Source organism: Protopterus annectens, chromosome 14.part0, assembly GCF_019279795.1.
Source record: "Protopterus annectens isolate FY-2018-M chromosome 14.part0, PAN1.0, whole genome shotgun sequence".
Taxonomy (NCBI): domain Eukaryota; kingdom Metazoa; phylum Chordata; order Ceratodontiformes; family Protopteridae; genus Protopterus; species Protopterus annectens.
Genome location: NC_056748.1, coordinates 768,480,087 through 768,493,996, shown reverse-complemented (window position 1 = coordinate 768,493,996; position 13,910 = coordinate 768,480,087). Strand labels below are relative to the sequence as shown.

The window sequence follows — 13,910 nt, the reverse complement described above, 5'->3', positions numbered from 1 at the left end:
CTTAAGAAACTTTTTTCTGGCTGTCCATCTGGTCAAGTAGTGGGATGTCAAGTTGCTGCAAATCACTGCAAATCACTCGACAATTTATTAAAATAGACTGATACACAAAACAAGGACTTTTTCAAAGTTAAAAACTTCTAGGTTGCTTGTGACCTTTTAAAAACTCACTTTGACCAATCCCCTTACAGGAATTAACCTCAGCATCTCCTACCCAATTAAGTAATTGAGAAACAAATTTCATCCTCTTAAAGGCGACCAATCCATTATAAATACACAATAAAAATGGTAAAATAAAATAAGGTATGTCATATGTGTCATGTAAGAATAATACAACACTTTCTTTTCTATAATACAGCTTGCTATTCAGAGTACATTCCATTCACCCACAAAGCACCAGGTATTAGCTGTCACCTGATGCAAGTTTTTCTATTCTTAGGCATGAATTCACATTTCATTTAACAGCTCTAGAGTTTACTTAGAAAGATATTTATCTAATGTCCATCTGCTTCTGTCTACTGCATATTTCCCATTTTCCATATGTTTAAACTCTTTTGATACCAGTACAAATATATATATTCTTCAGCAGGTGACTATACAATAGGCTAAGAGATTCAACAGACAATCACCTTAGAAAAGAAAAACAAATCACTGGAACAACCATACTGACTCCACCTCTTCTTATTTCCTATAAGGGAAGCCCTTCAAGTAGATGTATGTATGCCCCCAAAAGACATAAAAAATGTGTTCCCCATTTCTCCATCTTAGAAGCAAATATACAATTCCAACATATGTCTCCATTCCCAGTACTACTGATGTTATCAGAAAGACTTTCACTAAATATGATGACTAATTCTTTTCCATAATTCTGCACAAGCATTCATTTTCCAAGCTCCTTACCTACCTTATCCTCCCACAATCAAAATCACTGAACTACATTCCCAACTTCCAGAAGTGATCTATTTTAAATACTACATTATCTCTCCTTCCTTTTGGACCAAACCTTACTATTTTGTTTTTATTTATCTTTGCTTTACTTTCCCTAAAGCCAGTTTAACTTTTCTAAAAGGTTTCCTTATGCTTTTACATCTGGACCCACTAACATATTGTCATCATCTAAGTATAAGCACATTGTAATATTCTCCAATGCATAATGACACTTCCTTCAATTTCATGATAGGTTTATTCATGCAGAGACCTCTTAACTTTTTGAAAATTAATGTCCTCACCGCTTCATACAATAAAAAGTATCCCCACAGACCTTGTAGATCATCTGGTTGAAAACCTTGCTCAAAACATCTGATTGCCATCCTTCTAATGCCTTATAATACCCATACCCCAGCTGACCTATCTTTGATGTCCTGTGGGTATTCACCTCTTTAAATGTAGCTTCCACTTCTGATTGTCATACTTTCCTTCTCCTTGTCCTTTCTATCTGTGGTGTTAGAATACTATGCTCTTATTAGTCTTCGAGCAATAAGAAACTCACTATCACCTGATATAGCTTCCATAAAGCTAAACTTTTTCTATTTTTTTGTTTTGTTTTGTTTTGTTTTGTTCTGCTTCAGCAAGAACAGTGACATTTTCTGTTTCCCTCCATTACTAAAATTCTGTGCTTTTTCACTCAGAACTTTAGTTTACTTAATACCTTATAACAACTTTTCCTATTTCCACATATATCACATACACATACACTTATTTATTTATTTGTTTTACATTTGTTGTTTATTTATTTATTTTACATTTGTTGACTGGGAGAGTCTGACTGGGCAAGCGGCCCTTTTTCAGTGGAGGCCCAGGGAGTACTTTTGCTGGATCAATAAACACAGCCCCATTGAAAACTCCATCATCTATGTTCTTAAGGAAGGAATTAAATATACAGGGCAAAATAAGGTTATTTTATGTACTGAGTTTGCACAGTGGCTTACAACCATAATGATTTGGGACAGAATTCCCCAGGAAAGTCATGTAGTCCATGAGCTGGTCAGCAAAATAATTATTTCAACATTTTTTTTCCAGTAATGGGATACATGGGTATTCATCCATTACCTACAGATCTCGAGTTTGGCAACGGAGATCATACTTGAAAATTTATAGATAATAGAAACTCTAAGGTTCTTATTATATGTGTCAAAGAAGTAGCAATGAGGTCAGCAAATCTTAAGGATTAAAAAAATTGTTCTTAGTAGGTATAATCTAATTCTCTTTAAGACTAATTTAGACAAGATTTTGAACATTTAAATGTATTAGTTTGCTTGCAAACACCAAAATCATTAGTATGTACTTCTAAATTAAATGATCATTTTACAGGGTATTGTTTTAGATTTAATTTAATTAAACTCACCTGCCATGTTAGTAAACAAAATTAAAAGTGTAGACTTTTAAGAGTGATTGCAATGATATGTTTATATTTTGCTACAGAATTCAAAGACAAACTTCTTCAGCAAATAGTTCTACCTTATCTGGAGATTTTTTTAAGAGATCATGTTAACCCAATGTGGGAGAGCTTCAATAAAAGCCTGCAAAATCTGTCTAATATGGTGAAAAACCTATCACAAGACATTGAAGAAAACAAAAAGAACATAGGCATGCTTTATAAACAATCTGTTCCCAAAGAAGAGCTACAGGAGTTTGGGACAAAGTTTGAATCAAAACTTCAAGAAAACATATTAAGACTGGATAATGTCCAAAGAGAAATGGGGAAGCAACTTCATAATCAGCAAGCTGGTATTCAATACAATCTAACAATGATCAAGGCAGAAACCGATCTAAAACTTAAACGCAACAATAAAATGATTAATTTCAGTCTTTTAAATGACAGTATCACTGAAATACTTAGTGAACAGAATAAGCTTAGAACAGAGATTCAAGCTGTGAACAATAGCGTGATGGTGATTTCAAAATGGAATCTGTGTTCCTTGTGCGCATCTTGTGATGACCAAGTGAAGATGCAGATTTCTGTAGATAAGCTTAATCAGACTGTCAATTCACATTCTGCACAGATTAATGAACTTTGCGAGAATGGATCTGTTGAAAAGCTTAATGAAAAATTCAGAGACTTAAACAATACTTTTGACAATATAGCTAAAGAACTTAGAGTATCTCTAGTGGAGATGATGCTTACTGTTGAAAATGACAAAGACAATATTCAAAAACAAATTTTAGACTTAAATTCCACCTTTTTAAACCAGGTAGAAAACCATGAAGACATTTTAAGTGAAGTAGTAACCATAAACAATACACTGAATACATTAGTCCAGCAATTTGACAATAGCTATGAGAAAGTAGATACATGTACTTTAGAATGCCAGACACTAAGCATAAGTATTTCTGGTCTGGAGGAAGAGCAAAGAAACCTCAATAGTAGCATTGATGAACTGTGGGCTCATGTGGAGGAGCTGAAGCAAAGAGAAGATGACCCAAGGAATAGGTTAGAAAATTTAAGTGAAGATTTATCAGTGGCCTTTCAACAAGTCCAACAGTCTGTATCATCACAGCAACATCAGAGCCGAAACATAATATATAATGTATCATTGCTTCAGTCTCAATCTTCATACTATATGCAGGAGCTTATACACCAGAAGGAGGTGGAAGCTATTATCAAGAGCCACATAAAGGACCTTAACAGCTCATTTACATCTCTTCTAGATGATGCTGTCCGGCACTCCATTGTTCTGGAGGCTCTTCTTGGGGAAGATATCTTAGATGTATTTTCTGAAGATAATCCTAAGGCACTGCAGATGTCTCTTACCAAATTGTATGAGGTTCTTAATGAAGCACTGAAAAATATCAGCAGGCAAAGTATAACTTTAGACCTTCTTCATAAGAAACTACTGTCACTCGAGACAGAAAAGGTCAGCAGAAATGAAAGTACTGAATATGCAGGCCATTTTGAATTAGAAGAAAGGCACTCTGAAAAAGACACAGAAGTGCAACATATAGAACCAAACTTTGAGACAACTAGTAACAGACATTCAGAAGACAATGACATTGCATCAATGAAACAACATATAGAACTATTAAGCATAAAAATCCAGAACCTTCAAAACAAGTGTTCTACTCAAGCTTCCATGTTTAATACAAGTTTTGTTGACCATGTTACACTGCTCAGTGAATTGATTAATACATTAAGATTAAATATGTCATCACTAAAGGAAATGTTCGATGAGCACATCTCACTTTTTCAGAACCTCTTTGGAAACACAGATGAATTTGTGTCTGCCAACATGAGCCTAAATATTACAGCAATTCATTCCATAATGGCAAAACAAATAAAAAGACAGCAGAAAAAAGAAGAGGAGCACAATCTCCAGAAAAATGGGATGTGGAATTCTGACACTCAAGCTCCTAAAAACATATTTAGTGGAAACAGTAGAAACAATTACCACCTTTTCAGAAATGGTAAGTTAACTAGTTCAGCTTCTTTTTATATAAGTTTATTGCCATGTTTTGCTCCTTCAGCTATAGATAATTAGAGCGTATGTACTTAAAAGCAATGATAACAATATGTACCAACTATGGATGATGATCTTGTTTGTAAACAATCTCAAACAGTTATTTTTCAACAGAATTAAATAATATTTTGAACTTACAGATTTCTAGCTTATATAAAATAGAAAAAAAATTAAGAAATGCCATAATGGTCCACTAACAGAAAACACAAAGCACTGGAACACAGATTTGATATACCTTATAGTGGACCAACATAGATTGTGCAATTACTTGAGCTTCTGGGATAACTGGAGCCCTTTGTCTGGAGTTATTGAATAACTGATGTTAGATACAGTGCTTAAATCTCCACTTCTGACAAGACATTTGAAAGATTAATAACAAGCAAAAACATATACAACCGAGTGATAAATTCAGGTAGAATTACTGAATGTAATGATGCAAAATGTATACAATTCTACCACGAAACAGTGCAGTCACACGTAAAAGACATTAATAATGCTAGTACAAATTTTCGCAATAAGCTTCATCAGGCATAATCAATCTAGATACAATCCACATTTAAATAGCATAAAATTACATGACTGACTCACAATTAAAATCGCATGATCTATCTAATATTAAAATTAAAGCTATAATCCTAATTTAATTTACTTTATTATGCAACTCCTTTAATATATGTTTAATCATAACAGTTAAGTTTAAACCTGGTAATACATGTGCTCTAAACCTTAAAATTGACTTAAGTTCTATATTCTTGATCATATTAGTCAAGTCACCACCTCTCATTCGTTTGCAAATGACCTGGAAAATCATGAACTTAAAACAATTTGAATTACTCATCTCATTAATGTGCTTATAAAGTGCATTGGTACAAATTTTCCTGTTTATTTCTGAAACATGATCACCTACCCATTATTTTAATTTGTGATTTATCTCACTAACATAACAGGCATCACATGCCATACACTTAGCCAAATAAACTAAATTCTTAGTACCCCAAGTCCCATAAGCATTCAACTTAAAAGTATTACCAAACACTGGATGCTTTATAGACTTATTGGTGTGTATATATAGGGACAAAATATACACTTATTACATTTATAAGTACCATTCTTATTGCTTATCAATACATCAGCAATTTTTGGTTGTTCCCTATAACATAGTTTATCTCTTAAGTTGTGAAACTTCTTATATTCAAAAGATTGGACACTATCCAGTATATTTTTAAATTCAGGCATTTGGGTTACTATCAGCCAATATTTCTTAATAATGTTCTTAACAGTTTTAGTATTCCTGTTGTACATAAGCATACATCTATATTTATTCTCTCTAGATGTTGGAGCTACATTAATAGAATAATCCTTGGAGAATGTCGGCTTGGCTTCAGTCTCCCTTTTATTACAGCCTGTCTTATAGAACTTACATTTCTTTGGTTGTAACTCCTTTGAATGAACTCATCTACTAAGGTATCCATTTGTGCGTACATGTCTGTGTCAAGAGTATTAAGTCTTACCTGTATGCACCATCTGATTTTTGTTGAATATAAAAGGAGGATGCATGCTTGTTCTATGTAAATAAGTATTACGTTTTACCCCCTTCTTGTATAATGTAGTATCCAACCTCCCATGTTCATTTTTAATTAAAGTTATATAAAAAAAAATCTATACATGTTTTATCTACAGTTTTTTAAAAGTTACAAAACTCAGTAGTTCTATGAATTTAACACATAAATTAAACAAATGCAGACAAAGTACCCCTTTGTATTAAAAACAAATTGTCAACAAACCTTTTATAAAAAGGGCTTGAGCAAAATATGGATTTCCACTTTCTGAGAGAATATATTGCCTCTCCCAAAGGGACATTACAGTATTTGCTTAAGTATTGGCAATGGGCATACCAATTGCTACTCCATTATTTTGCTTATATAAGTGATCTCTAAACATAAAAACATTATTAGTTAATACTAGATCTAGAAGGGCACATATCATATTAATGTGTTCATTATTAAAGTGTACTATATCTAATAAATAATTCCTAACACTGAATATACCTTCTTCATTAGGTATCGACGTAAAGAGAGAATCACCATCAAGTGTCATAAAGTAACAATCTGTCAAATAATGACTAGAAGACCATTCATACAATTCATTAAAATATCTGTAGTATTTTTAATAATGGATTCTGAATCAAACAGACCTATTCTCAAATGCATATCTAAATATTTAGAAGTGGGTTCTGTCATCCACCTTTGAGCCAATACAATCGGCCTCAGTGATGGTTGTTTCAAAGATTTATGTAACTTCTGAGTACAGAGACCAAATTACTCCACTAAAGGCCATTCAAATAAATATCAAACCACACAAGAAAAAAATGAACGTGCCACCTCCTGCTTGCAAAATTGTGTAAAACCAACTGAAGCACTCTTTTTACAAACCGCGGTTTAAGCAGGAGCTCACTGGTTCTTGTAAAAACTGTTAAAAACTTTTTATTAGATAAAAATGGTAGAAATTTAATAAGACATGATATGGTAGAAATTCACGATAAGCGCTTTTGGTTATTTGGTACAAGTTGCAATATATATTAGATTTCTGCTATTACAATTCACTGACCCTTTGAAGATATAATTATTTATTTATTTATTTATTTACATTTGTTGACCGGGAGTGTCCGAATGGACGTAGGTCCATTTTCAGCGGAGGCCCGGGGAGAAAAGCTCCACAGTTAAAATAAACAGACAGTAGGTACATTGGATTACATAGCGATTAACAATTTAACATAGCAATTACTTACACCATATTTACAGATGAAGAACATAGTACATCAGTAGACAACTAGAATCTTTATCTGTGAAGTACATAACAGACATTAACAAATGTTACAATGAGAAGTTCCTGCTGTATAATAAGTACTAGGCTTATGAGCATCTGAGCTTGCTATAATCAAGGTAGTTAGTGGAGTGGAAAGAAAGGTAGTGGTTGGATGGGGTGTGTGATATTAGAGTTGGAGTTGCAAGGGCATAGCCAGCATGTTTTTAGGTGCACTTTTAGTAAAGTTTTGAAGTGGGTGCATGATGGTATGGAGGTAATTGTGGGTGGAAGGGAGTTCCATAATTTGGCTTTGGTGCAAGAGAATAGTGCTTCACCAGCAATTATTGGCTTTAGTGATCTGCAAGTGATTTTTGTTGCTGGATCTTAGTGGTCTGGTGGTGCGATAGGGTTGGAGTAGATTCTGGAGGGATGGGACATTTAGTGGATGGTTTACTAGTTTGTGGGCGAGTGAGAGTTGATACCACTGAAGGAGGTGAGGGAGTTCAAGCCAGCCCAGTTCAGCAAGTGAGAGACAGTGGTGACTACAGTAGGATGCCCCTGTGGCGAATTTGGTGATTTTGTTGTAGCAGGTCTCTAGCTTTAGATCGCATTGCCTTAGGTTGGTATATACTGGAGAGGCATAAAGTGGGGTGGAGATAAGGTGGGAATTTGCTATTGAAATCTTTGCTGCTTTGGTGAGAAATTGCTTATTTCTGTATAATGCTCCTAGTTTTTTGTGGACTTTTTTTATGGTCATGGATATGTGAATGTCAAATTTTAGTTTATTGTCTATTTCCACTCCTAGCAATTTGGTGTGTTCAGTTGGGTATATAGTGGTGTTGTCTTGTGCTGTGATGTTAAAGTGAGAGTTGTTTTGAGTATGTTTGGTGGTTTGGAAGATGAGTAGTTTAGTTTTGCTTGGGTTGAGTATTAATTGAGCATCAGATAACCAAGTTTCAACAGAGGAAAAGGCTTCCTGTGTGACTTTTTGCAGTTTTGGTAGGGACTGGGCTGAGCAGATGATGGTTGAGTCATCTGCATATTGTATGAGTGTGCCATGTTTGGTGGCAGAGGCTAGATTATTGGTGTAAACAGAGAAGAGTAGGGGTCCAAGGATGGATCCTTGGGGAACCCCTATGGAGACAGGTAGTTGGGGAGATATGTCATTCTGCCATACAACGGATTGTTGGCGGTCAGACAGGTAACTCTGAAACCAGTTGGTGACTGATTGTGAGAAGGATAGGTTATTGAGGACAGAGATAAGGTGTTTGTGTGGGACCATGTCAAATGCTTTAGATAGGTCTAGGAAAGTAGCAGAGGAGAGATAGCCATTGTTTTTATGCTGAAGGATAGTGTTATTAAAGGAGAGTAAGGCAGTGGTGGTGCTATTCTTACTTGTTACTGTGTGTGTAAATATATTCTGTGTATTTATCCAAGGACATGCCTTATAAAAGCACATTTACGTGTACCTCTATTCATTTGTAAGGAAGCTGTTTGAACCATTTCCTTTCTCATCTCTATTCCATCTTTTTGGCATAATAGCCTCTTTAGGTTCTTTTTATTTTTAAATGCAAAACTTGGATTCTCGCCTATCAATTCTTTGATTCTAGTATCTGATGTTAAAATCGGCCAAAATTTCCTAATAGTACCACAGATAGCTGCACTGTCTGTGCTATAAGTGATTGTGCACCTTAACTTGTTTCCTCTGGAGCAACCTTCTTTATTCTGTTTTGTCTCTTGATTATTCCATTTAGAATAGTAGGGTCTGCCCTTTTGTTGACGTATTCTCAATATTTGCTCTTTATCCTTAAGAATCTTTTTTTTTTTATAACCTCTCTCCACAAAGGTATTTAACAGCTTTTCATGTTCTATCAGATATATATCATCACTTGTACATAGCTTAGATACTCGTACTGCTTGGTTATCTACTATATTATGAAATATATGTCTAGGATGCATACTTGAGTAATGCAACATGTGGTTCCTCCACATAGGTTTCCTATAAATCATTGTTTCAATGCCTTTCATGGGATCTAATCTTAATTTCACATCCAAGAACTCTATCTCATACTGTGAACTTTTGATCTGAAATTTCAGGAAAGCAGTTGTTATACTCAAAAAATCAATAAAACTATTGAGTGATATTTCACTTCCTTCCCATGCAATAAAGATGTCATCCACAAACATATTATACATTATTACTTTGTCTTTCCAAAGGTTCCTGGTGTCATTCTGCCATTCCTTCTCCCATTGGGCAAGTACCAAATTGGCATAACTATTTGCACAGGGGATCTCCATTGCTACCCTTGCCATCTCTGCCAATAATAAGTATTGTCGTAAACAAATACGTTATCGAGTATCAATTCCAGTAGGGTGCAAATTAGACCAGTATTGGGTAAAACCAGACTTGCAAACCTACAGATGGACTTTATGCCAAAGTCATTTGGTATACAAGTAAACAAGTTATTTACATCCAAGGTTACCAAGAGCAGGTCTTCAAATGAACATCTATTTTCCATACTTCCATGTAGGTGTTGCAAGAAGTGTGCTGAGCCTTTTATGACTGTATTAGCTTTGCTCATTAACTTCTTCAGTTCATTCTCCAAATAAATGGATAGTGGCTCTGTAATCCAGCCTCTTCCTGCTACTGTTGGGCACATCGGTGGTTCAAGACAGTCTTTATGTATTTTAGGTAATCCACTGATCACTGGTACAGTTGGGTGAGAGACTTCAAAACAATCATATAACTCCTTAGTTATCCTATTCATTAGCATTTCATATAAAGCATCCTGTACATTGTTCACCAATACATTTAAGTCCTTTTTACTTAGCACTGAATAGGTTTCTTTATTGCTCAGCAATTCTTCCATTTTATTTACATACTTAATAGAGTTCATCACCCCAATAGCTCCACCTTTGTCTGCTGGCCTTATCACAATATCTTTACGCTGCCTTAATTCATTTAGCCCTTGGAACTCATTATAAGTCAGATTATGATAATTCTTTGACTTATTCCCTTATGAACTAAAGGTCAGTCCTGCTGAGGAAATGAAGAACAATTTTATTGATGTGTTTAAGGAAGTGGAAAATGCTGCATATAGGTTGAAACACCTGCAATGGCAGCTCTTCCATATGGAGGCCTGCCTTCATCATCAAGTAATTCCCAGGGGTTTGCGAGTTAAATGCATGTCAAGTTACGGCAATGTATATCCTGAATTGCTAGCAATATGGCAAAAGTTGAATATTGAAATGAGCTTTAGTTATATAACGCTCCTTATAGAGTTTTTTAAGCCATATGAAGAAAAACTCAGTAGATTGCTTGAGGTGAAACAAAGAGAATTAGAAGATATGGACCTGTCGGAAAGGATTTTATCCTAACTTATTACATTACAAGAGAAACTGGATGCCTATGATACTAAACTGAAAATAGTTAAGAGTGGGAAATTAACTAGAGACTATAAAGACTTTAAGAATGGTCACATATTTGAGTGGCCGAAAGAACAACGAGCTGGTGTGAACGTAACAATGAAGCGAGGCACAGCTTTAGAACAGTTCAGTTCTGAACCACTGAAAGAAAGTTCAACAGGACAAAGACCCCCTAGGAAGTTTAATAATAATAATAATAATAATAATAATAATAATAAAAATAATACAAAAAGAGGAAAATATGCGAGGACTAGTAGTGCAAGCTGATGTGCACTCTAGTATGGCCAATGATACAGCAGGAAAGAAACAGAAGAATGGTTGTGTAGTTCATCAAGAAGAAGGAGTAAAAGATGTTATTGTGATATGAACACAAGAAGAACTGAAGGAAGATTCTGTGAATATAGTAAGAGAATTAACAATGTCTCCGAATTCTGATAATATGACTGGAACAATCCCTAAAAAAGGATCAATACATATACCCTTTATGCAACAACTCCCTTTTTTGTTACAGACAAAAACAGTCCAGAGTCTGAGGTCTGCAAGCAGAGAGAGGAGAAAAAAAGTATATTAGAAGACCGCAAAGATTCACTTATAGTAAATATTTCTGGGTTACTATTAAGTGATGAACAGCTAAGTGTACTTGAAAAAAGGTTTAAGTTTAATACTTTCTATACGCTCACCTTTACATGAAATAGTAAAGGACTTAAAATGTTTTGGGCGCAATATCACCTTGAAGCATATATTTTGAATCAAAGATGAAAATGAAGATGCTAAGAAAAGTGGTTATAAGAAACCAAGTAGTTTTGTTGCTGCAATTCATCCTTCAGTGGAAATGTTCATTTGGCTCTGTAAGCAAGAGATCTTTGAAAACAGGCAAGGGAATAAGTCAAAGCATTATCATAATCTGACTTATAATGAGTTCCAAGGGCTAAATGAATTAAGGCAGAGTAAAGATATTATGATAAGACCAGCAGACAAATGTGGAACATGAAAAGCTGTTAACTTTGTGGAGAGAGGTTATGAAGAAAAAAAGATTAAGGATAAAGAGCAAATATTGAGAATACGTGAACAAAAGGGCAGACCCTACTATTCTAAATGGAATAATCAAGAGACAAAACAGAATAAAGAAGGTTGCTCCAGAGGAAACATGTTAAGGTGCACAATAACTTATAGCACAGACAGTGCAGCTATCTGTGGTACTATTAGGAAATATTGGCCGGTTTTAAAATCAGATACTAGTATCAATGAATTGGTAGGAGAAAATCCAAGTTTTGCATTTAAAAACAAAAAAGAACCTAAACAGGCTGTTATGCCAAAAAGATGGAATAGAGATGAGAAAGGAAATGGCTCAAACAGCTTCCTTACAAATGAATAGAGGTACACGTAAATGTGTTTTTTGTAAGATATGTCCTTGGATAAATACACAGAATATATTTACACACCCAGTAACAAGTAAGAATTATATCTTCCAAGGGTCAGTGAATTGTAATAGCAGAAATCTAATATATATTGCAACTTGTACCGCCTGCACAGCTTATACGGGGAAAACAGAAAGTTCAAAGAACGTATTCTTCGCCATATATGTGATATAAGAAATAAGGTAGAATACAATTCCCTTTACCAACATATCTCTAAGTTTAAGGACCATACTTTCAGATTCATGGCCCTTTCATATATTAAGGAAAATGTGTGAGGTGGTGACCTATTGAACAAAACGGAAGCTGAAGAAGCAAGGTGGATCATGGACTTGAGAGCAGATTATCCTCCAGGACTGAATGGGGTAGTATCCCTAAGACCTATACTAAAAGAGCGAGGTCTGAAAACTAAAAAGTAAATGAGCCTCTGCTTTTACTTTAAGGAATGATGTCACTGTAATGGGAATGGTAGTTGCTCTTTGTCAAAAAGGAAGTTTCTCTCTAACATAACAAGATCTGAAGAGGATTATAAATAACCAAAAGCGCTTATCGTGAATTTCTACCATTTTTATCTAATAAAACATTTTTAACAGTTTTTACAAGAACCGGAGAGCTCCTGCTTAAACCGTGGTTTGTAAAAAGAGTGCTTCAGCTGGTTTTACACAATTTTGCGAGCAGGAGGTGGCATGTTCATTTTTTCTAGTATATTCCGTATATAAAAGGAAAATTTAAGAGAAGGAGTTTGCAAATACTTTAACAATTGCATATCTATCTCTCCATCATAAAGCATATCTTGTAAATTAACTTCTACCTTTTAACAATATCTATACCTTCCCTTCTTGTAATTTCTAAATAATCAGATGTATTAAGCATATTTAACATTTGATTAACTTAATAATCTGTATCTGTGACAACTATTCCACCTTCTTTGTCTGCACATTTAATAACTATATGAGGGTTATTAATCAACCTGTCAAGGGCTTCCTTCTGTTCAGCTGTTAAATTATAAAAAAATTTTAACACCTTTAGAATTATATAAGCCATAGATGTCACCTTCTACTGCTTTCTTGAAGGCAAAAATCATTGAATTGCTTGGTGGTACAAATACATTTTTACTGTTACATACATTAATACAATTTTCATTCTTTTCACCATAAACTAATTTTAAATTCAAAGATCTTAATATTTAAATTAAGTTAAAGTCTGTTCAATATCTAAATTATTAGCAGGAATAAATGTCAGTTCTTTATTTAAGACACTTAGCTCATTCTCAGTCAGTACGTGCTGTGAAAACAAGATGCTGCAATGTATTCATTCTCTGGTTTGACTCTGCATCACGGGTCACCAATTTGCTCTCTTCCTATTTGTGTTGTTTGTGATAGCCCATCACTTTCTTCCTCTGTTCTGGAAGTGGGAGTGGGTCTTCCCATATGTGTGGAAAATCCATAGGATTTAAGAGTGAAATTACATCGGAGTCAACCTATGCTTGTATCTGCTCTGGAGCGTGTTGTACCACATGCTGCATCATTATTGGCTGCTTTGTCCCTTTAACTTGATCGGAAGAATGTTGAACATCATGCTGCCCCATAATTGGCTTAGTTACCTGTTCGCATGGGTGTGACTCAATGTCTCCCTTTCCATTAGTCTGACCTTTTAATAATGAACATCAATCTAAGAAGCATTTTGAACAAAATTGATGAATTCAACTCCATCCGTACTCTCTACTCCCCAGATATAGCAGTATTAATTGAAACCTGGTTAAAACCACACACAAACAATACCAAAATCCTAACACAAGGTTACAATATTCACA

The 13,910-nt window shown here is 34.7% G+C and overlaps 1 protein-coding gene across 1 annotated transcript in view; it reads left to right on the top strand.

The window, feature by feature from the left end:
* MMRN2 (multimerin 2) overlaps window positions 1-13,910 on the top strand; it is a 275,720-nt gene that overhangs the window by 159,658 nt on the left and 102,152 nt on the right. Inside the window, exon 6 of the mRNA XM_044056501.1 lies at window positions 2,419-4,398. Coding sequence (XP_043912436.1) covers window positions 2,419-4,398 — 1,980 coding nt within the window. The remainder of the gene's footprint in view (window positions 1-2,418; window positions 4,399-13,910) is intronic.